At 43.5% G+C, this 24,436-nt stretch overlaps 2 protein-coding genes across 2 annotated transcripts in view; one reads left to right on the forward strand and one right to left on the reverse strand.

The window, feature by feature from the left end:
* The window catches only part of b3glctb (beta 3-glucosyltransferase b), a gene marked incomplete at both ends in the record, with an annotated part of 59,625 nt that extends 59,291 nt beyond the window's left edge, over window positions 1-334 (reverse strand). The window contains one exon of the mRNA XM_083653821.1: window positions 109-334. Within this exon, the coding sequence (XP_083509947.1) occupies window positions 109-334 (226 nt within the window). The remainder of the gene's footprint in view (window positions 1-108) is intronic.
* Window positions 335-1,676: 1,342 nt separating this feature from the next.
* The window catches only part of LOC310787082 (serine/threonine-protein phosphatase 2A 65 kDa regulatory subunit A beta isoform), a gene marked incomplete at its 5' end in the record, with an annotated part of 45,902 nt that continues 23,142 nt past the window's right edge, over window positions 1,677-24,436 (forward strand). Inside the window, 10 exons of the mRNA XM_083648420.1 lie at window positions 1,677-1,754; window positions 4,731-4,821; window positions 6,857-6,957; window positions 10,377-10,609; window positions 10,844-10,991; window positions 11,077-11,232; window positions 13,247-13,361; window positions 13,729-13,799; window positions 18,847-18,981; window positions 24,167-24,340. Of these exons, the coding sequence (XP_083504546.1) occupies window positions 1,677-1,754; window positions 4,731-4,821; window positions 6,857-6,957; window positions 10,377-10,609; window positions 10,844-10,991; window positions 11,077-11,232; window positions 13,247-13,361; window positions 13,729-13,799; window positions 18,847-18,981; window positions 24,167-24,340 (1,302 nt within the window). The remainder of the gene's footprint in view (window positions 1,755-4,730; window positions 4,822-6,856; window positions 6,958-10,376; window positions 10,610-10,843; window positions 10,992-11,076; window positions 11,233-13,246; window positions 13,362-13,728; window positions 13,800-18,846; window positions 18,982-24,166; window positions 24,341-24,436) is intronic.

Below are 24,436 nucleotides of genomic sequence, written 5' to 3' on the forward strand. Positions count from 1 at the left end.
GCAATGATAGTGTCACTTTTCAAGTGTGTTTCATTTAAAGAAATAAAGTCAGTGTCAAGGGACTGCAATAATAAGGATCAGCGTTACCGCTGATGTAAAAGTTCTTACCAGATGGAATCTCCCGTAGGAGAGTCCTGAAGTTCACCTCAATCAGCCGATCTGTAGGTGACTTGGCAGCTCTTATGTAGACTCTTTTGTACCTGTCATCACGTCTTAGCTTCTGTTTCTGGCGAAGAATTGCCACGTTCTCTTGTAGTGTACGTAGCTCCACTTTGATCACACCGGGGCCATTTCCCCGAGCCCTCATCCTCTCGACCGCCACCAGCTCTGGCATCGGCTGGCATTGGGCACCCTCGGCAAGAAGAACATGAACCTTCTTCATCATCACATCTTCGCCCTCCTCAGCCTCAAGCCCAGATATAATAATGGACGCACAGTTTGCAACGCACAGGCCTTCTTGAGGCATCCACTCTGCCACTGGATGCCTTTGCCCCGGGAGGGCCTGGTGAGACGAAGGAGGAGAGCGGCCGGGAGACAACCCATAGCGCCTTAGAGCCTCCGTGCACCGAAGGGTCTTGCTATGCTGCGATGTAGCACTAACTCTATTGCAGCGGATTGGGCGTGATCGGCCCTTCCGCAGGCAACGTTGCAGACAGAGTAGGAGGGCTGATCCGTGTGCGGCTGCTTCTGGGATGCGGGTCGGGGTCTTAATCGGCCTCGGCTGGGTCTACTGGGCGAGGGTGTATGATGTTGAACAGACCCGAAACACCTTACGACCCCAGTTAACATCACTGATGACGCGTCCCAGCGCATGCTGAAGTATGTATATTTGTAACATGGACACATCAGAGTCAAATCTGGTCATAGCCTTTGTTTTAGACCCAGTGATTGCAGAGTCCAATGAATCATTCGCGCAGTCAGGTGTGCGATTTCAAGGTCAATATTGTCTTTAATCTCCTTAGTTCGGCTTTCAATTTCAGCTTTCAGTTCTTCTTTATGCTTATTTACAAGTTTCTCCAAGGATGATTTAAGGCCATCCACCTTACTGTTCAGCTGCTTTTTAATGGAGCTTTGTACTTGATCTAGTTTGTCGTTCAGTGCTCTGAACTCCTGCATGATGTCAGCATTGCCACTCCGAAGCAACATATTCCTTTTTTGATCTCCCATACACCAATTTTGGGGTCATCCCTATGTTCCCCGGGTCCTATGTTCCCCGGGTCCTATGTTCCCCGTTTTTAACACTCTCCGTAACATTTGGGGTGTCTATCCGCTATGCCGACCACCCGCAATGCCGACCTTAGGTTTAGGCGTGAGGGGTGGGAGAGGTTAGGTTTTGGGTTAGGGTCTGGGGGAGGTTAGGAAGGGTTCTATGTTCCCCGGTCCCACAAAAACGGGGAACATAGGACCCGGGGAATATAGGACCATAGGAACATAGGTACGCTCCCCCAATTTTCAACTATTGGGATGTGCTCTTTATGTTCTTCTTAGTATTCTTGTTTAAAACACAGTTTGTTGTCAATGTTAACCAATGTTTAAATGCTTAAATGCGACAAACACATGCACACCGAATTATCTTGCCTTGCCTGAAGCTTAGGCTTGGTGGCAGCTGGATTGCTGCTCTACCGCAGCACAACAGCGCCCCTTCGGTAGTCAATATTATTGCAATATTATCCAAAATGGCAGGAGCTGATGGAGACGATTCTCTCTACCCTATTGCCGTGCTCATTGACGAGCTGCGGAATGAGGACGTTCAGGTAGTTACCCGTGTTTTGCTGTAATCACCGTTTATGTTGTAACGTGAAATAGGGGCATGTTGACATACTTTATGGGCAGGCTAGTTAGCAAGGATGCTATCCCCGGTCAAGGCCTGCCAGGAATGTTCAGCCGGGCGCACCCTGATAAATAACGTTAGTTTGCTGTCGTGGGTTTCCACGTTAACTGTGAAATGGAGACAATGAAATTGACAGTTGGCCCCAGTGTTTATACTGGTTAAATATGGAGAAAATGTGTCACGTTAGGGCAAACTAACAGGTCACTAGTTAGCTGCTACCGTAACGCTAGTTGCTATCAGTAAAGCTAACAGCTAGCAAGCACAGCATTGAAGCGACCCTACCTGGCAACAGGCCGCAGTGTAACGTTAGCTCCGAATGTTGTTGTTTCCAGTTGTTAACGAATATAAAACTTAGCGTTAATGTTTCATTTAAACTATAAAACGTATAGCTAGCTTCATTGGTGTTTTGCAACGTAAGCTTACGCTAGCTATAAGCTGGTAACGTTAGTACTGTAGCTAGTATGTTATCGGCCAGCTGATAGCCTGCCCTGCAGACAAGATGAAGAAACATGAGCAAATCACCGTAACGTTCATTCTATTTTCTAACGTTACCTGAGTTAACAAGGTAAAATGGGGTGTCCCTAGCTGGGACCACAGATGAATGAAATAGCGTATAGGAAGAAGAAGGAAGGAAGAAGGAAGAACAATCCTTGTGGCGCTGAAACGTTCCAAGGCCAAGGACACTCATGGCCTTGACACTGACTTTATGAAAACACACTGACGCTTTAGTAAAACCCATCACCATATTAGTGAACCAATCCATCAGGTCAAAAGAGGTGCCAGTATCCTGGAAGGTGGCGATTGTGACGCCAATTTTTAAATCTGGTAGTAAGGTAGCGGTGGCCAACTACAGGCCAATCAGCATTTTACCCACCTTATCGAAGGTTGTTGAAAAGTGGGTGTCGAAACTCATGATCACACACCTGGACAAAGGTCACACCCCACTCCACCCATTACAATTTGGTTTCCGTGCTAATCACTCCACTGAGTCAGCAAACTGTGTTTTCATAGAAAAGGTTAAGTACATGCTTGACAAAAATCCATACGTAGGTGCTGTGTTCCTGGATCTCAGGAAGGCATTTGACACCGTCAACCATCAAGTACTCCTGGCTAAGCTGTCCCACTTCAATTTCTCGGCAGACACTATACAATGGTTCAGGTCCTACCTAACAAACAGAAAACAGTGTGTCATGGTTGACGGTGTCAGATCCCCCTATCTTGACAATCCAGTCGGTGTGCCGCAAGGATCGATCCTTGGACCACTACTGTTCTCCCTGTACATCAATGACCTGCCGGACATATGCCCTGATCTCAATGTACAGATGTATGCTGACGACGCGGTCATTTTTGTACACGGTAAGAAAACTGATCAGATCTCTTGTAACCTTACAAATGTGCTAAGCAAGGTCCAACAGTGGTTGCAAGATACGTGCCTGCTGCTAAACACAAAAAAATCGGTATGAATGATGTTCAGCAAACGACCAGTTGGCATCACCCGGTCCAATGTGTTTCTGGGGGGGGAGGAACTGGAACTAGTCTCCCAGTTCAAGTACCTCGGGGTCATCTTGGACTCAAACCTATCCTTCAAGAAACACATCAAAAAAGTTAAACGAACAATTAATTTCAATCTAGTTAATTTTAGACAAATTCGACCTTTCCTAACCACTGATGCAGCAAAATCGTATCTTCACTGCATGATATTCTCCCACATTGAATACTGTTTCACAAACTGGTCGTTCGCAGGTGCCACTGTCATAAAACCCATTGAACAACTTTACCTTAGAGCCATCAAGGTATTTGCTAGAAAACCATTGTCATACCACCACTGTAACATTCTGGAACAACACCGCTTTTTGACCTTTGAGAATAGCAAGGTCTTAAAGAGTGCGTGTTTTTTCTACAAATGCCTTCATGGATTAGCTCCCCCGCCCATAAATTAATTCATTCACAGAAACAGAACTAGTGGACTTGGCACCATGTCTGAAACTAGAGGCGACTGCAAGGTCCAGCGCAGACTGACCACGTTTGGTCAGAACGTCCTCTCAGTTAAAGGCAGCCAAACGTGGAACAGTCTGCCAGTCCCCATAAGGGAAAGTCCCTCACTTGCCACTTTTAAGGGTTCACTGAAGGAATGGCTGAAAAGCCACCAGTCTTGTGGCCACAGGTAATAAGGTCAATTTCTGAACTTATTTTTATTTTTTTTATTTTTTTATTTTCTTCTTTTTAATGTATACTGTTGTGTTTTTTGAGTGTATTACTGCTGCTTGTGTTTTGCTGTTTTGCACATGTATACTTGTTTTACGGGTGTAAAGCACTTTGATGCTTATGTTTTGTTGTTTTATATATTCTGTTTTTATGTTTTTGTGTTTTATGTTTCGGGGACAACGGATGGAAACTAGCCTTGTGCTAAATCCGGCGATTTTTACACTTTTATTATGTTCCAGATGTTTTTATCTGTTCCATGGTTATTGTGTTCATTAATTTTGCATTGTCCCGTCTAAATAAATAAATCAAATCAAATCAGGAATGCTTCAGTGTCTCATGATTATGTTGTTGCATACAGTTACGATGCTTCAGTGTCTCATAATTATGTTGTTGCATACGGTTACGATGCTTCAGTGTCTCATGATTATGTTGTTGCATACAGTTACGATGCTTCAGTGTCTCATGATGATGTTGTTGCATACAGTTACGATGCTTCAGTGTCTCATGATGATGTTGTTGCATACAGTTACGATGCTTCAGTGTCTCATGATGATGTTGTTGCATACAGTTACGATGCTTCAGTGTCTCATGATGATGTTGTTGCATACAGTTACGATGCTTCAGTGTCTCATGATTATGTTGTTGCATACAGTTAGGATGCTTCAGTGTCTCATGATTATGTTGTTGCATACAGTTACGTCTGAACAGCATCAAAAAACTGTCCACGATTGCCTTGGCGCTTGGGGTGGAGAGGACCCGCACTGAACTCCTTCCTTTCCTCACAGGTAAGTCAGACTCAACCAGTTCTCATCTGACTACCTGTTGAACATATCACATGACTCCTGACCAGTGTTGGGCAAGTTACTTTCAAAATGTAATATACTACATATTACTAGTTACTTTCATTTGAAAGTAATAAGTTACTTTACAATATTACTTTCTGTGTAGAGTAACTCGTTACTTATTACACAACTTTTGCATTACTTTTAGTAAAACAACAGCAGCAGCAGAATGACATCGCCGCCCCGGAACCATCCCGAAAAATAATTTCAACCACCTTGAAGTCAGTGTAAACAATCCAACATTCTAAATGTGATTGTTTTCCTTTGTTATTGTCATCTATAGTGGTTATTTGCATAAAAACACACAGTTTGATTAGGAAATGATTGTATCTTTTTTAAATATGTGCTTCGATTTAATAAAATGTAACTCAATTTGTAACTTGAGTTACTTGACAAAGTAACTGGTATAATATTACTGAAATCCTATAAGTAATAAGTTATATTACTGAGTTACTGCTAAAAGTAATATATTATATGTAATATGTTACTTTTGTAATGAGTTACCCCCAACACTGCTCCTGACACAGCAAATCTGACCTCGCATTATTTTCCTGCCGAAGTGAATGTGCTGTAGGCTACAGCAGAACTGTGTCCTGAGTCTGACACTATTCGGCCCTGAGTCCTATGCATAAAACATCCGGTCTGACGGATTTTCCCATCTTTTGTGTGTTTTTTCTTTTCATTTCAGCCAATGCCAGCTAGTGTTGTGGAATTACTTTAGACCAGAGCCGTATAGATAGAAGAGTCCCGACATCTCCATTCACTCAAATGGACCAGTTTTTTACTCTCAAGAGTTCCAGGAAGTAAGGTCCTGGATTAATAAGCACTGTCGAGTTGCCGCTAAATATACAGTTTGTGTTGTACTCTGAAAGGGGTTTTCCCCCCTTGAATCAAATAGTACATTATCAGCTTTATTTTAGCATGCAAAAGTAGCGCGAGACCCATTCCTGGCTGTTCATTGGCTAATGAGTCTCGCATTTTGGTCCTCCGCTGATGCCACTCTTTTACTAGAGGACACTACTTTAGACCAGTGTTGGGGGTAACTCATTACAAAAGTAACATATTACATGTAATATATTACTTTTTGCAGTAACTCGGTAATACATGTATAACTTATTACTTATAGGATTTCAGTAATAGTATACCAGTTACTTTGTCAAGTAACTCATGTTACAAATTGAGTTACATTTTCTTAATCAAAGCACCTATTTAAATAAAGATACAATCATTCCCTAATCAAACCACGTGTTTTTATGCAAATAACATTATAGATGACAATAACAAAGGAAAATAATACAATTTTGAATTTTGGATTGTTTACACTGACTTCAAGGCGGTTTAAATTAGTTTTTGGGATGGTTCCGGAGGGGCGATGTCATTCTGCTGCTGCTGTTGTTTTGGTGAAAGTAATGCAAAAGTAGTGCAATAAGTAACAAGTTACTCTACACAGACAGTAATATTGTAAAGTAACTTATTACTTTCAAATGAAAGTAACTAGTAATATGTAGTATATTACTTGCCCAACACTGCTTTAGACATGTCTAAGTATCTATATCTATAGTAATGTCATATTAATACATGGATATTTAACTGTCCAAATGGTTTAGGAAGCTGATTTTGATGAGAGAAAGCCTTAGAGCTTGGGTGACGTTGGACAAGTACTGTTTGTTGCCTCAGCGTTTTCACTTGTCATACTCATGTCATACCGACAGCTTTGCTTTGAGTGAACGCCTGAATGCGGACTAAGGTTAGTTGGATGGTGCGGAGGCACATGACCGAACATGACGTAGTATTTTTTAAGAGGACAGTTCATGAGTGCACGCATTGGGGAAAGTATACTATTAATTACCCAAATGAACATTAATTAATTTAATTTATTAAACCAGTGTTACATTCTCAGCACAGAATCTGTGCTCGGCTGTATCTTCTTATGTATTGATGTCAGTTGGCATTTATTTCTCTCTCTCATATCCTTCAGACACCATCTATGATGAGGATGAGGTGCTCTTGGCCTTGGCTGAGCAGCTTGGCAATTTCACTATGCTGGTTGGAGGGCCTGAGTATGTCCACTGTCTCCTGGTGAGTTTGGCAATATCTGACTCGGATTTGCCTATAAGGGCATGCCTCTTCCCAGGTGTTGGAACAGTTTTAAACAATGGCAGACACTTTCAACTTAAGCCATTTCCACACATGAAGTCTGGAACATGCCCGGTAAATCAGGCCAGGGTATTTACCAGTCGTACCCTTCTAGACATGAGGGATTGTTGTTTCTATACATAAGGAAAAGGTCAGTGTTTTTTGGCTGAGTAGAGTGAGTGGGGCAGGGGGGGGGGGGGGGGCAGGATGTGCGGTGCTGCTGCAGAGACAAAGGAACAGAATTGGCACCCAATGCCCAAAACGCGCACAGGTCTCCATACACTGCATCCGCAACTCAAGATCTTTACCCAATACTTTTCTCTCTTATTAAGTCTACTGTTATCTCAAATATTATTTTGGGGTTCAATAGATAATAGAATGGTCTAAGATTTGCATAGCTACTTAACACGTTGAGTGCCAAGGACGAGATATCTCGGCTTACATAATCCAACCGTTGAGTGCCAAGGACGAGATATCTCGGCTTACATAAACATTTTTTTTTTTTGACGGTGGGACATCGATCAACCCCTTTTACGTCTCCTACACCAGAATTGGAGGTATTGAATGTGTATAATCTATTTTACCGACCCACTGAGTGTCGACATGTCTCTCCACAGTAGAAAGAGGCGACCCAAAACTGGACGGAAAAGCGCGAGGAAGCCGTTCTCATACTGTAAAATTGATGGCGAAAACGCTTTCACTTTCGCGCTGATGCACAGCGGTGGCAACGGTGGGGGGTTGCAAGAATAGATTGGATGCACACTTTGAAACACGCAGCATAAATATGACCAGAATCGCATCAAAGCTCTCAACCAAAACTCCACGAAACGAGCGAGTCCACCCAGACTTCCTCAAACAGCGGCCGCTCAAACAGGCAGCAGCCAGGCAGCAGCAACTTCGTTGTGACACGCCCGCTGGAGAGCCAGGGAGGCAGGAGGAGAACACACACGGAGGGAGGAGTTGGAAGCAGAGGGGGGTTTCCTGCTGTTATGGAGGAAATTACTGTTCAAAACTATTGTTTAGATGTCTGACTCTTACTGATGCCAAAAATGAATGGTTAAAGTGACTGTTCTATCGAATTTCACAAAAAGCCGTTTATCTCTGAATAATTTTTCTGACGCTGAAACCATGCTGTATTCAACTGCTAATGCTTACATAACTACTAACTCTACAAACTAACTCTTTTAGACAGAGAAAGCACACATTCTATTAGTTCTTTTTAGATGATTGGTGTTCACGAAGTCTTAACAGAAAAGAATTCTCGGCTCTTGTAAAATGAGCCAGAATCCTCAAAAAAAAACCTGGCAGAACCTACCTACAGCATTGAAAAAAGGGCTGGCAGTCAATGTGTTAAATCCGTTTTTTTTTTTTTTTGTTGGACAGCAATTTGTGCCAATCTCATAAAATTGGCTTTCTCCATCAGACCACGTGCCTGCTTGTAACATGCTGCAGACAGCAGACATCACCCCGGCCATGTCTGCCTCACTACGCTCTGCTCTCCCGACACAACCAGATATTTAGCAGGATATCTGTCGGACTTCTGTGACTCATTGGCGAACACTCACACTTAACGAGTGCGACCGCTGAGCCAACGTGATTTGCTTCTGATCAGGGGGGTTTGTTTAGCGAGTTCCAAAAACTGCTCGCCGAGGGCTCGGAGGAACAAATAATTTCATGACATGATTGTTTTTTTATGGAGGTTACTGTGACGGGATGATTGGCTCCGCTAATTTGTGCGGTATGGAAAAATCGATGCCACGGCAGCTCTACCTCGAAGACCCCTGGTGGTCACTGGACCCCATGTTAAGAACCACCACACTCGTGATATACAATAGTCTATAAATCCCCCCCTATGTGAGGCATGTAAGTACTAGGGAATTCTCCCCCAATTTGCAAAATTAATTTGAGGCCCTGGTTAATTAATTTGTAGTCTCGGTTTCCAGACGTTTGGTGAGCGGCGCCAACAGCGCCACCTAACCACCAAATGTCTGGGAATTTACTGTTCCAAATCTGGTTCATTGAGCCCGGCGAGAACGGCCGGCAGCAGACACGCCTACATTTATTATTAGAATTTTATTTGGTAGCGGCAATGCAATGTTTCATAGTTCCAATATAGAGCAAGACACTGATGTGCTGCAAAGAGAGTTTATACCTGTTGTTTATATTACAATAATCTTTCCTACCCGGAAGTGGTCCGCTTGCTACTGTGAGTCATCAGCAGGCTCTGTAACGTAGCGTCGGGAGTCGGGCTTATCGCTGGGGGAAAGACCTCTAGCCGCCGGGGCCGGATGAAACACGTCCTATTAACAGGTTATGTTTGTTTCTAAGTGATTAATATGTTTCTCCGCAAACGCGACAGCACCGGTTCTGCATGAGCGTCACTGCCCCCAGAAAGCAGGCCCGCCCATAACACTCATGATTGGTTCTCCGATGCAAGGCTTCCAACAGGACCACCTAACGCTATGAAAAGATTTAAATAGTAATATTCTCAGTCTTACAGTAGTGAAACGGATTAAGACTGAGAGCTGAGTCTAATTAATTTGAGGCCCTGGTTAATGTGTCCGGCTGGCTTCATCCCCTCGTGTGGCCGTGGTGTTGGGCCTTTCAGCAGGCTACTGTCTCTACACACCTTAGTTCAGCTGGTGCAACTGGCTCTCATGGCCTGCGCTGCCCATACTCGCCTCCTCCATTGTCTATTTCAACCTCTTCTGGAAAACGCAGACAGTTATTTAGAAACAATCGCACAATAGCTGGGGCAAAGCTACAATCTTCACACGTTTAATACTTTGTAGCCCACTCAGCTCATGGTGTTCCTCTCTGCTGAAACATTACCTCCATGTCCAATCCTCCTGACCAACCCCGCTGCTACTGACGTCCGCAAGGTCCTTGCGCCATTCTAACAAGTGCCTGCCAATAGTGCGCAGACACACAAAAAGAGAATCCCGAAGTTGAAAACCGAATACGTACCCTAACCCAACGTACGAATAGTTAACATTCAGGTCATTACATTACATCACATTCAGGTCCAACCCTACAATGGAAACAAGTTTTGGCAGAGTTTCTAACAGTAAAACAAGAAGTTTTGACATGACAGTGGTTAGTTAAGAATGCTGTCTCTAGCTGCTACTCTGTCACCTGGCTGTTAGTATTGTCGACAATGTGGCCTCGGTGATTGTGATTTATGCACTCCCTCTCATAATATCATTTAATGAGCACATTTATTATGGAGGTGGTAGGAAAGGATGTGTGGGCATTGATTGAGTTATTGGAGGTATCACATGTGCTTGCATGATGTGATACCTAACATGTGGTGTGTCTGAATACATCCAGCTTGAAGCAGCTTCCCCTCTCTCGTCACACAGCCCCCTCTGGAGAGTCTGGCCACAGTGGAGGAGACGGTCGTGAGAGACAAGGCCGTGGAGTCCCTGCGTAAGATCTCCCAGGAGCATTCTCCAGTAGACCTGGAGGTCCACTTTGAGCCCTTGGTCAAGCGGCTGGCCAGCGGCGACTGGTTCACCTCTCGTACATCTGCCTGCGGCCTCTTCAGCGTCTGTTATCCCCGCGTCTCCAGCACTGTCAAGGCCGAGATCCGCCAGTAAGGGCTTTCTTCAGGGAGGAAAAACAAAAACATACTTCCTCTAAAATAACTCACTTGATTTATAAATTTTTATGCATTCATTTAGCATAGTTCGCTATTAGTCCTGAAGTGATACTGTACATTTGGCTTTTTGTGTCTCTTGTGTGTGTGTGTGTGTGTGTGTGTGTGTGTGTGTGTGTGTGTGTGTGTGTGTGTGCGTGCGTGCGTGCGTGTGTGTGCTTATCTCTCCAGGCATTTCCGCACCTTGTGCTCAGATGACACACCTATGGTGCGTCGTGCTGCAGCATCTAAGCTGGGGGAGTTTGCTAAGGTCCTGGAGCTAGATTATGTCAAGAGTGACATAATTTCCCTCTTCACTGCACTGGCCTCTGATGAGCAGGTATGTGATATGAACGTTTGTCTTCCTCCACCATCTCAACCTAAAAGTGGATGCCCAAACTGATGGGGTTCCTTTCATCCGTCAGGACTCGGTGCGGCTGCTGGCGGTGGAGGCTTGCGTCAGCATTGCCACCCTGCTGCCCCAGGAGGACCTGGAGACCCTGGTGATGCCCACCCTGCGCCAGGCTGCAGAGGACAAGTCCTGGAGGGTCCGCTACATGGTCGCCGACAAGTTCTCTGAGGTAAGCAACCGAGGAATTGCACAAATTCTCTGAAGTCACGCAGTAGCAGGATTTCTTTTAATAAAAAAAAAAACTTGTAGACTTTTAGGTCTTTATGTCTTGTAGTAGTTACTAGTTGTTGATAGCTGCCATAACAACCACCCCTATCGGAAAGACGTGCACACGCCGGGTAGTAGGAAGCGTTGTTGTCTGGTCCGGAGCTAGCCTGAGAGGCTAATAAAAGCTACATGTTAAAGAGTAAGCTGACCGGTAAGTAAGCTATCGGTACGTTATTGCACCACCCCGCATAGGCCTATCTTTACATAGCAAAAATAGAAATATAATTATGTCAGTGTTCCCCCTGAACAGCTGAGAAAGTGGTGGACACTGTAAATAGTTAAGGGTGAAGATGATACAATTCAGTAGGTGGAGGTAATGCAACATTTAAGGATGCCAACCGCCCATAAAACACAGAAGAAGAGAAAAGCTGAGAAAAAGGAAGTGCTGTGGGGTTACACCAGTGGTTGCACCTGGTGAAAACAGCCTATATCCTGCCTTACATTTTTTGTTCTTTTTTTCTCCATCCTATCCACCTTATGTTTTTTATTTTTTTATTTTTTAATACCCCCCCCCCCCCCCCCCCCCGATTTTTTTATCCCATTTTTAACCCCATTAGTGCTAATTTAATTTATTTATCCTGGTTAGGGATGGGCATTTCTAGCAAAAACACTATTCGAAATTTGCTGGCCAAAGTCGACTTTTAATCGAAATTCGAAAATTAAAATTAAAATGTAAAAAAAATTAAAAATGTAAAAAAATATATATATATATATATATTTTTTTTGTCAGTGAAATGTTGCATTGTATCCCCTGATTCTAAGTCTAAGGCTTTATTAATTAATAGAAAAAGCTTCTGCTGTGGATTTTTAGCTCAAACAAGCATTGCACCACTGAAGTAAAGAACATGTTACATGACATTGACATTTTCGAAAATAAAAAACAGTCTTGACAATCATGAGTGGTTCATTAAATATTTAGTAGGCTCAGGTCTGAGTGCCAAAGGGGTGCCAAAGTCACCCCCTCTCCCTCTTCATGGGATTTCATCCGCCATTCATTTTTCCATAAACCTTGCTTAAAATGCTTATAAAAATTGTTTTACTTGCTCAAACCAAGTGATTCGACTATACTTAGAATCAGGGGAGACAATGCAACATTTCACTCAGACACACATTTTTTTTTTTTTTTTTTTGAATTTCGACTTTCAATAATAAAAGTCGACCTTGATAATAATAACGATTATTCGAAAATTCCATCCCTAATCCTGGTTGCTACTCCACCCTCTGCTGATCTGGGGAGAGCCGAAACTGGCTCCATGCTTCCTCCGAGACATGCCAGTTAGCCAGCCGCTTCTCTTCACCTGACAGGGGAAGCTTCACCGGTAGGACATAGCACGTGGGAGGTTCACGCTATTCCAACCAGTTCCCCTCCCTCCGAACAGGCGCCCTAAACGACCAGAGGAGGAACCACATTAGCAACCAGGATATTGCATGTTTTGGTGAAGGGGGTTCCTATATGAAGGAAACCCCCGGGAGGCACGGGGAGAACATGCAAACTCCAGACAGAAAGGCCCTTTTGATGACCCCACCCGGGCGGTGGGCACTCGAGGACATGCGGACGGGCACGCATTCCTTCAGCGTTCACAGCGTCCCAGGTGGGAATCGAACCCAGGACCTTCGAGCTGTGAGGCGACAGCGCTTACCACTGCACCACCGTACCCCCTCTATCCACCTTCTTTTTGAATGCACCATTGTACATATAATTGTGGGTACAAGTTCCGGTTTAACGTGACTTATTGTTGCAGCTTGCCATTTCCTTTGTTATACTCTGGCTGCAGACCCGAATTATAAACCGGAAACTGGAGTACGTTATAAAAGTTATAAATATAGTCACGTTATAAACAACTAACCAATGCCTGATATTTTGCCCCACATGGTAATTTGCATATTTAAACTAGTTTCTGTCCCATTGAATCTAGCTTCAGGAAGCAGTAGGACCAGAGATCACGAAGAATGACTTGGTCCCAGCCTTCCAGAACCTTCTGAAGGACTGTGAAGCGGAGGTCCGTGCCGCTGCAGCCAACAAAGTCAAAGGTCAGTAACATCTTGTTGCATACGAGTGCAGTGCTCCCCCCACCACACACACACACACACACACACACACACACACACACACACACACACACACACACACACACACACACACACACACACACATCATGCTCTCCCACTCTTCTGGGATATGCAAAAGGACATGATACATACACGCACACTCTGATTCATGGAATTAGTAGATGGATGTCTGCTGACGATTAAATGCATTCATTTCTAACTGGATTTTTAAGGGCAAAGGGGAGACTATATGGAAAATATAACTGCATTGACGTTGAATACAATGTTTCCAGTTCTTGTCGAGTTATTTTTTCCATATTTAACTAAGTGTGTATTTTTCTTTTATTAGAATTCTGCGAGAATCTTCCAGAAGACAGTCGTGAGCAAGTCATCATGACTCATATTTTGCCCTGCGTCAAGGTAAACAATACATTCATCTGCCACCTTGATGTCATTTCATGCTTTACTTTGAACTTTACATTCATCTGCCACCTTGATGTCACTTCATGCTTTACTTTGAACTTTGATACATTCATCTGCCACCTTGATGTCACTTCATGCTTTACTTTGAACTTTGATACATTCATCTGCCACCTTGATGTCACTTCATGCTTTACTTTGAACTTTGATACATTCATCTGCCACCTTGATGTCACTTCATGCTTTAGAAGGTAAACAATACATTCATCTGCCACCTTGATGTCACTTCATGCTTTACTTTGAACTTTGATACATTCATCTGCCACCTTGATGTCACTTCATGCTTTACTTTGAACTTTGATACATTCATCTGCCACCTTGATGTCACTTCATGCTTTAGAAGGTAAACAATACATTCATCTGCCACCTTGATGTCACTTCATGCTTTAGTTTCAACTTTGATACATTCATCTGCCACCTTGATGTCACTTCATGCTTTACTTTGAACTTTGATACATTCATCTGCCACCTTGATGTCACTTCATGCTTTACTTTGAACTTTGATACATTCATCTGCCACCTTGATGTCACTTCATGCTTTACTTTGAACTTTGATACATTCATCTGCCACCTTGATGTCACTTCATGCTTTACTTTGAACTTTGATACATTCATCTGCCACCTTGATGTCACTTCATGCTTTACTTTGAACTTTGATATATTCATCTGCCACCTTGATGTCACTTCATGCTTTACTTTGAACTTTGATACATTCATCTGCCACCTTGATGTCACTTCATGCTTTAGAAGGTAAACAATACATTAATCTGCCACCTTGATGTCACTTCATGCTTTAGTTTAAACTTTGATACATTCATCTGCCACCTTGATGTCACTTCATGCTTTACTTTGAACTTTGATACATTCATCTGCCACCTTGATGTCACTTCATGCTTTACTTTGAACTTTGATACATTCATCTTCCACCTTGATGTCTCTTCATGCTTTACTTTGAACTTTGATACATTCATCTGCCACCTTGATGTCACTTCATGCTTTAGAAGGTAAACAATACATTCATCTGCCACCTTGATGTCACTTCATGCTTTACTTTGAACTTTGATACATTCATCTGCCACCTTGATGTCACTTCATGCTTTACTTTGAACTTTGATGGAAGAAACTGATTTGCTTTGAGTTCTAAAGGCACCGAAAAGGACTTGATGTCAATAGTGACATATCCCCCCCACCACAAGGCTCTTATACAGACTTGAGGTCTTGTGACGTCCTCTTGATGAAAGTCTTGAACCAGCAGATCCACTGTTCCTTCTGTCTTTCCAGTAAATAACTCACTGCACTGAATCAGCTGGCTGTGTGTCCTTTTAATCCTCTTGATCTGATTCAATGATCAAACCCATAATGTAGGTTAGGTTAAATGTAGGTTTGGGGAAAAAGTGTGTCAGCATTTGGACAGCAGGTGGCACTGTTGTACAAGTGGTTTTCCACAGCACAGTTCAATCTTTCAATTCAGATCCCCCAAATCATTGCCAGTTGATATTTTTTTATTATTGTGTACTCGTTTCTGGACCAGTGCATGCTCTAAAAGGTTCAAGGGTTGAGTGTCGTAGCTTGCAAACACGCTCGTACTCAGTTTTAATCACTGGTGGTCGTGACGCAGCACATCAGATGTCTGTAGTGTTGTTAGTGTGAGCAGGGTGCAAACAGAGCCTAAAGTCAGATGTCTGTAGTGTTGTTAGTGTGAGCAGGGTACAAACAGAGCCTAAAGTCAGATGTCTGTAGAGTGTTGTTAGTGTGAGCAGGGTGCAAACAGAGCCTAAAGTCAGATGTCTGTAGTGTTGTTAGTGTGAGCAGGGTACAAACAGAGCCTAAAGTCAGATGTCTGTAGAGTGTTGTTAGTGTGAGCAGGGTGCAAACAGAGCCTAAAGTCAGATGTCTGTAGTGTTGTTAGTGTGAGCAGGGTACAAACAGAGCCTAAAGTCAGATGTCTGTAGTGTTGTTAGTGTGAGCAGGGTGCAAACAGAGCCTAAAGTCAGATGTCTGTAGAGTGTTGTTAGTGTGAGCAGGGTGCAAACAGAGCCTAAAGTCAGATGTCTGTAGAGTGTTGTTAGTGTGAGCAGGGTACAAACAGAGCCTAAAGTCAGATGCCTGTAGAGTGTTGTTAGTGTGAGCAGGGTGCAAACAGAGCCTAAAGTCAGATGTCTGTAGAGTGTTGTTAGTGTGAGCAGGGTGCAAACAGAGCCTAAAGTCAGATGTCTGTAGAGTGTTGTTAGTGTGAGCATGGTGCAAACAGAGCCTAAAGTCAGATGTCTGTAGAGTGTTGTTAGTGTGAGCAGGGTGCAAACAGAGCCTAAAGTCAGATGTCTGTAGAGTGTTGTTAGTGTGAGCAGGGTGCAAACAGAGCCTAAAGTCAGATGTCTGTAGAGTGTTGTTAGTGTGAGCAGGGTGCAAACAGAGCAGATTATCCAGTGGAACACTGTTACACAAGCCATTTTCCCACATGCGCTTTGTACCGCAAAATGACCGGAACGTGGTGTAATGCCTGCATGTGGGAAAGGCGCCGTGCCGGTATAAGCGCGACCCCGTCGTCCCCGACATTTCACCAGTTTCGATCCAGTCAGAAGAGCGGTATGCTCTTAACACATTGAGTGCCACAGCGCTTCAGTAAAATTGTCTGCAGCCTGTGCCAGATTCACTTCCATTCAGTTGAAAACAGCTATAGAATTTTTTCTATTATGGCTATATTGACGCGGCTGGACTTTAATGAAACATTGAACACTCCTGCTTCTTCCAAAGAAGAAATTTTGTTTCTAGACAGTTCCATTATGAAATGGCAGCCTCTGAAAAAAGTGCACTTTCAAGGGTTTTCTGTCGTTTTTTTTTACTTTCCAAGATATAGTCACTTTTATGAATACCTTTTGCACTCTAATTTCGAGCACATTCACTGACTCTGGCTGGTGTTTTCTGATGTGGTGGCGTGGTGCGGTTTCTGTGCAGCCTGCGTGCCCCCCCCTCTCCCCCCCCCCCCTCTCCACCTCTGAGCTGCGGGCTCCTCCCACACGCACAGAGTTTGTTTTCTCGACTCCGTTTTTGCCCCGGACAGATCCCAGCGCGCATCAAGGAAATGATGCGCGCTGGCAAACGCGACTGAACGAAAAGGCTTGGCCGTTCGGCTTCAGATGCTGGCTTTCTGGCAGGAAATCGTGTGGAGATAGATAGAAGCATAGAGCTCAGTTGTGAGCGCGGATGCAGCCGAGCCCACTCTCCGCTGCAGACAGAGCAATCTGTACGGCTCTGGCTGAAGCATGCATCGGTTTCCTCTTTGATCACGGCTTTCTCCGTTTTCTCCTGCACAAAGTAAGGATCTGAGGTGGGTGGCGCAGCTTCCGTGACGATGTTTAAGGTGGCGCCGTGTGATCCCTTGAAGGGATTCATGCTCACTGGCTAGGTACGACCTTAAACAGCAGAATTATGGAATAATATGAATTATGATTTTAGGACGTCCACAGACGTCCTTGGCACTCCTCGTTACTTTTTTTTAGGACGTGCACAGACGTCCTTGGCACTCAATGTGTTAAGGGGACGCAAGTGGAAACGGGTCCAGTCATTTTCCGCGACAGCGGTCCTTCAATCATGGGCGAAGTGTAGCCTACACACGTTGCTTAATGTTCCAGCGGGCATAATCTAATCATTTGCGCACATTAAAGCAAACTGGCGAAATGATCTTGTGATAGCCTAATAAGAGCAGTATGTCAGCTTGCTGATTTCCGAAGGCAAGCCGGACACATCAAACGAAGCCAGTCTGTAAAAAGTGCTTCAAAGCGACGCAGGTGAATGGATAAACATCGAACCAGCAACTATTTCTCTCAGACACGGATCCCAACTTCTTCAAAGTGCATCATCTAATCATTCGCGCACATCAAAGCAAACTACTTCCACACATTTCGCTTCATGCATTTGCTTTCTCTACATACATAGGCTACAAGCGTTGGGCAGCTTGCCTTGCAAGCCTCTGCCATTCTCGCTTTGTCTGTCCTGTGTCAGGCTGCTGCAAAGTACGGAGGACTGAGTGAAGTTTTGCCGACCCCCCAAATAAGCTCCCCCCTCCCCCCGTCCCCCAACATACCGGCTATTTGACGACTAGATTCCCATATGCGCGCGCTAAGGTGTGAAGGGAAATTCAGGGAAATGTCCGATATTGACTTACAGGTAATTTTCCGGTACGCATGTGGGAAAAGGGCTACAGTGTAACAGTTACACAGTGTAACAGTTACACAGTTACACAGTGTAACAGTTACACAGGCAGCTGCAGACCCAAACACAGCCTCTGCTGCAAAAACAGTTGAACCATCACTGATTTTTTTCAAACTATGATGCTTTCCAGACTAAGACTCTTAGCATTGGAATTATTATTCCACCCTTGTGTATGTTTGCATAGACATACAGTAGTCAAAGTACCCTTTATTTAAAGTATGCTTCCCCCATGCCTGTACCAACTATTGGTTATTAATATTACTATGATTTATTAGTTATAGTTATTTTATCTACAGTAATTAATTGCAATGACTTTTTGTCTACACTAACGCCAACCAACCAAGTAGACCTGTGGTTCCCAAACTTTTGCATGATTTCTGAATCCAAGTACCCCCTTTAACGTTACCCAGCTACAACATTTGGAGTGAAAGAGTTGCAATTAGTACCTCCTGAGCAGATTTATTTGAACGTTTCAGTTATTTTCATGATTTATTCTTAGATGTTTCGGTTTTCCCCTTTCTCCCAAGTACCCCCTGTAGTACCTCCATGTACCCCTAGGGGTACACGTAGCCCAGTTTGGGAACCACTGAAGTGGACTATACCCTATCACTCTGAATTGTGTTGTAGATATGGCACAAACCACCTGTTGTGATCGTTTTCGCTCATCATTGGATGAAACAGATGAAATGTCACAGTTTGTTGTTGTGGTTTTTACACATTCTGTGCTGTGTGCTTGCTCACCCCTTTGTCTCCTCTGTGCCCCGTCCCTCACCAGGAACTGGTGTCAGACACTAACCAACATGTGAAGTCGGCCCTGGCCTCTGTCATTATGGGCCTGTCCACCATCCTGGGCAAGGACAACACTGTGGAGCACTTACTGCCCCTCTTCCTGGCTCAGCTCAAGGACGAGGTAAAGGAAATGCACACATTTCATTTTTGGACCCAATTTGGTCCAAATTGTACATTTGACACGTTGGGGCCCTATCGTCGTACAGGCGATATCCCCTGGCTGTTAGCGCTTGCGCGCCTGTTTGCGCGTGCCTTAAAAGCAGGGAAGATTGCAGTCCGCTGTTCCAGGTGTTATGCCGAGTTTTGCACCCCCGCCAGGCAGCAGCAAAACGCATCCCCACCTCACGGGGACATATTGTAATGATTTATACAGAAATGTAACTGTTTAAAAGTGATATAATTGATTTCTAAGTTAAAACAGCCCTGAAATATGTTGGGGGTGCAATTCTCGGCGTAGTAAAAGCGTAAATTCTCACTCATGAAAAAAAGAGAAAAAATGTTTAGAGAACAACAAATGTTTAGAGAAGAGATAGTATAAAAAATCGAAAATCAAGTTTTGAGAGAAAAAATCGTCAATTTTATTTTTAGGCAAAATCGAACAGCCCTACCTCAGTCTGGATTTGACTGTGTGTGTTTGTTCATGTGTGGCGCTCCATAGACAGCTGGTCAGGATCGCATCACACTTCACGAGACATACTGGTTTTGAACTGCTCGTGAGACCAATGAATGAACATGAGTCTGCGTGCCCTGGATTAAAACTAAAGCTTTGTTTTCACGGTCTACTCATTTCTTTTGAGCATGCCATGTGAAATTACTTCTATCTCTCGCCTCTCCTCTGTCCGTGTGTACTCTCCCGCAGCAGCAGCAGCACAGCCTAGGGAAGAAACAGGCAGAATCGATTCGCTTGTTGATTGGCTGAGTAGCATCATGTGTGATGATTTACAGCACATGTATTGGTCTGTGAGCTTCCTGGCAGATAAACCAGTACCGTAAAGGCTAGAAAAGCATGTGCCGGTTAAAATAGAAATGCTCTGTGAAAATGTGACTATTCAATGATTTGTAGGTTATAGGGCTCGGTCCGGATAGGACGGCGTCTGGGTCCGGATGCGGACCGGAGTCCGGACTTTGAGGATCGCTGGGCTAGAGGGTGCTATAATGAAAAGCTGGAGATTGTATAAATGGATAAATTATTGCCCTATATTGGGCTGGGTATCGTTAATTTTTTTCCGATATTTTCGATGCTTTGATTTCGATACCGGTTCCTGAACGATACTTTTTTCAATACCAATTTTTAGAAAAATCCGTTTTAACAAAAATAAAACTGCATTACACATTGAAATTATGATACAAATCTTTAGTTTTTTCCCCCAAGTTTTACAGCAGAAAAAAATAAAATCTACTGTATTTAACATAACTTTAACTCATTCACCGCCAAAGACGTCTTTGACGTGTTATCAGAAATAGCCCTCCCCGCCAATGACGTGTTTGACGTGTTTTTGTTTTTATTACTGCAGGGCGTAGTTCAAACACTTCCCCAGCCTCTGACATAGTATCAGGTCCCTAGCATCTAAGACAACACGTGAACAAACACATACCGCAGCTGTTGTTTTGAAATTGAGCAAGAGGAAAAGCAGAAAACGGGTAACGCTTCCTTGTGCAGACAGGAGAAACGCGCTGCACGAGCTGGAGTCGCCTTCCTCTGTGCCAGCCGGGAGAAAACGGGAGAAAGTAATCAAGAGATGTGTTTGATCATCGGAGGAATGAGGAAATGATCGATCAGTTTGCGAGGGCGGTGAGGACGTGTTGAATAGCCGAGGGGAAAACGGGAACGATCAAATAGCAGGGAGGATATGACAGGGAGACATGGACGAGGACGGGTGTACCAGAACAAATCAAAATAAACACACAAACAGCTAAGGCAGAAGCGGCAGTCACAGCAGCCCGCTGTCCTTCTCAAGAGCTATTCAGTTGGTTCATGAAATCGCTGGGCTGCGTGCCCTCCAGTGTTGCTCCTGGCCAATTCCGGCGCCACAGGGCGTGGTTATTGCTTATCCTATGTGGGGTTAGAAATCACGCAACGAAGGGGGATCGTGTGTGTGTGTGTGTGTGTGTGTGTGTGTGTGTGTGTCTGTCTGTCTGTCTGTCTGTCTGTCGGTGTGTCTGTCTGTCTGTCTGTCTGTCTGTGTGTCTGTCTGCACACTCACTCACACTGCTGTATTGTTGAATGTAAAAAAAAAAGCACTTCATGTGTATATATATATATATATATTTTTTTTTTTTTTTTTCATTTGTGTCATAACGAATAGTATTTACATGTCTGATGTCAATACAGTTCAAAATAAAAGAATTGAGAGCGAGTTCTGCTTGAGAATGTGTATTTTACAGAAATTGCCTTTTCTCCTGTTTGTCATCTCAGAGAGACCTTTTGGGCTAAAACAGGGTGTATATAAATGGATATAAGTAGAGTACAGAACATGCTAAAAGCTCACTTTTTTTTCCCTGGTGAACCCAGAGACATACATCTTCATTTTGAGGTATTGCAAATCACTCTGGTGCTAATAGATAATTTACTGTGGGTCTTGAAAGATGACCAACAATTATGAAAATCTTTGGCCTGTGCTAAATATTGGCAGTCCTAAACTGGCCATGAATGAGTTAAAGGGATACACCACTTTTTTGGAAGTGAACCAAGATACACCATGCCTTACCGGCACTGTCCGCTCAGTTTACAGTGAGCTACAGTCGTGAAGTTAGTAATTATCACCATAGAATGGAGGCTAATGGTACAGCTGTTAAAATCTGCCAAAACACACATCTCACGACGCCAAAATACATGTTGTGCTTCGGGTACTCACCACACGATGAAATATGAATCCAAAATGCACATAATTGGTCTTTTTGGAAGGAAAAGAGGTAGCCGGCACCAGTGGCGTGCCTGACCAAGTTGGTGCCCTAGGCAAGATTTTTGCTGGTGCCCCCTCTCCCCCCTCCCCCAAAGAAAATATAATAAAAATTATATCGCAGCTAATTCCACCACTGCAGTGCAGGCTCAGAATGGCCCTTCCCCAGTGGCGCTGGAAGTACTTTTAGGTAGGGGGTGCTGTAAGAAAGGGACTCTCGTGCTGCCCGCGAGGGCAGCGGCGAAGAAAATCTGACGTTTTTTGGACTTTCATCCATATTTAGAAGAATATTTAATTTAAAATTAACATTAGGATTATACTGTTGTGATGTAATTATTCAGTATCTTCTCCTTTTCTCACTCACACACTTTCATGTGCACCTGCTCTCCCTTTAGTCGTTTTACACTACAACAGACAGCAACACAGGCATAAACACTGAACTTATTATTATTATTATTATGGAAAAACAGATTATGATGAAAATCAAACACTTTTGAAGAGAGAGCATATGAAATAAGATTAGAGCTGGGAAGCACAAACTGTTTTTTAATGCATCTTGTTGGTGGTATAAACACAAGACAGCCAAATCCAACAATTTTGAAAATTCCATTTCTTGCCACCAGGGGGTGCTGCATCACCCTCAGCACCCACCTTCCAGCTCCCTTTCCCCACTCTGGGAAAAAGCTCAGAGCAGGTAGAAGGGGGCGTGGCCGCGCAGGGGGTAGGGTGGTATGGATTAGGGACCATGGTGAAAGTGCTGCAGCCCAGGCAGCCAGAAAGCCAGAATTAGAAAAATGATTTCACTATTATTTAAAGACTTAAGACGTTGTTCTGCTTATTTTTTGTCTACTATTGTAAAATAATAGTAGACCTATTATCATGAAAAAGTATTTGTATTTGTATTTTTTTTTTTACCCTCTCTGGCCCCCTAACGGCTCAAGCGCCCCTAGCATTTGCCTAGTTCGCCTAATGGACGGCACGCCACTGGCCGGCACTACTTTCCAAACATGGCCGCCAGCCTCTTTTCCTTCCAAATCTGTTTAAGTGAATTCAAGTCGTTTTATTTGTCTATAACATGAGCTATGAAGTAGCAGCAGTCAGCATGGACTCAGCTAGCCTTTAGCTGCTAACGCGCACCTGAATCAATTCACACACATCACATCACACACAGATAGATAGATAGATTTTTATTTCTGTGTCATGCACCATATTCATGGTACCCAACCCGTCTGGGCTTACAAGACACAAATCATTCAAGTTCAACAATACAAACAAATCCGCAAACAAATCAACAAACAAGCTACAAAAAGCTCAAACATAAACAAGACAAGACAGAGTTGTATATTCAGATGAACAACTTCTCCATTCTGAGTTTCCAAGCACTCCCCAATTGAAAATCTAGCCCACTTTGTAGAAAATACCGAGATATAACATCTTTCACCATTTAGCCTAAAAATACTGAGATATGATTTTTGGTCCATATTGCCCAGCCCTACTCAAGATCTTTGTTGTCGTCTGTTTTGGGTCTAGTAACGTGTTTTAGTACTAAATTACCATGTTCGTTTTTCAATTATTGTCATCTGTTAGTAGTTACATTACATAGAATATTTTTACTCACTGACTTTTTCATACACAGAGACTTTACAAAATGTTTGGTCATGGAAATGTGGTTTAAAGTCATGGAAAAGTCACGGGGAGTCAACTTGCATGGGGATAAAACACGAAATAAAAGAACAACTAGCTAAAGGCCTTCCAATAAAGGTAGGTTTTTTTTTAAATGTTCATGGAGCTCTAATTAGATTCAGTCCAAACTGACAGCTTTGACTTGCAAATTGCCCAAATTTGAGGTGTATCCATCTGAGGACCATTTTAAAGGGAACAAGAGGATGAACATTCTGTAGAAAATGTCTAACTGATATGTCATTCTGTCAACGATTGTATAGCAATTGTACACCATGCCTTATTTGGCTGCTGGTCTGTTCATACTACTTAGTTAACACTTAACAAGGTTCACAAGTGTTAAATTGGTGTGAACAGTCTGCCGCTAGGAAACAGGGCTTCTGGCTGTGACATACGTTGATGAAAAGTTTGTTTTTGCAGTTGCCGTTGTTAATGTGCTACCAAGATCAGATCTCCATATAAGGCTATTGGGATGCAAACCCAACAGTTAGGCTAGGTTACATTATTCGGGTCAAGCCTTTTTGTTTAGAGTGACTAAAGTAGCATGGCTTGGGCAGAGCCAAGAAATGTGCACCTTGGCGAGAGTAGAAAGCAACACTGGAAAAAAATTAAGTTGTAACTCAAACAAAACCTTGTATTTTCCCATCATGCATTTTGGTTTGCTTAATATTTGCGGATTTTTCTGTGTGCTTAAGTTCATCACGTCCTTTATTCTGCCTCTCCCAGTGCCCTGAGGTGCGTCTCAACATCATCTCCAACCTGGACTGTGTGAACGACGTGATCGGCATCCGTCAGCTCTCCCAGTCACTGCTGCCGGCCATCGTGGAGCTAGCCGAGGATGCCAAGTGGAGGGTCCGCCTCGCCATCATAGAGTACATGCCCCTGTTGGCAGGACAGCTGGTGAGTCATGGAGTGTCTGAAGCCAGCTTTCCCACCAGGAACCACTAGAAGGTCATATAGGCTTGTGTATTGGAGATTGAAGGGATGATCGCCATT

This window comes from Poromitra crassiceps (assembly GCF_964638095.1).
Source record: "Poromitra crassiceps genome assembly, chromosome: 1".
Lineage (NCBI taxonomy): Eukaryota > Metazoa > Chordata > Actinopteri > Beryciformes > Melamphaidae > Poromitra > Poromitra crassiceps.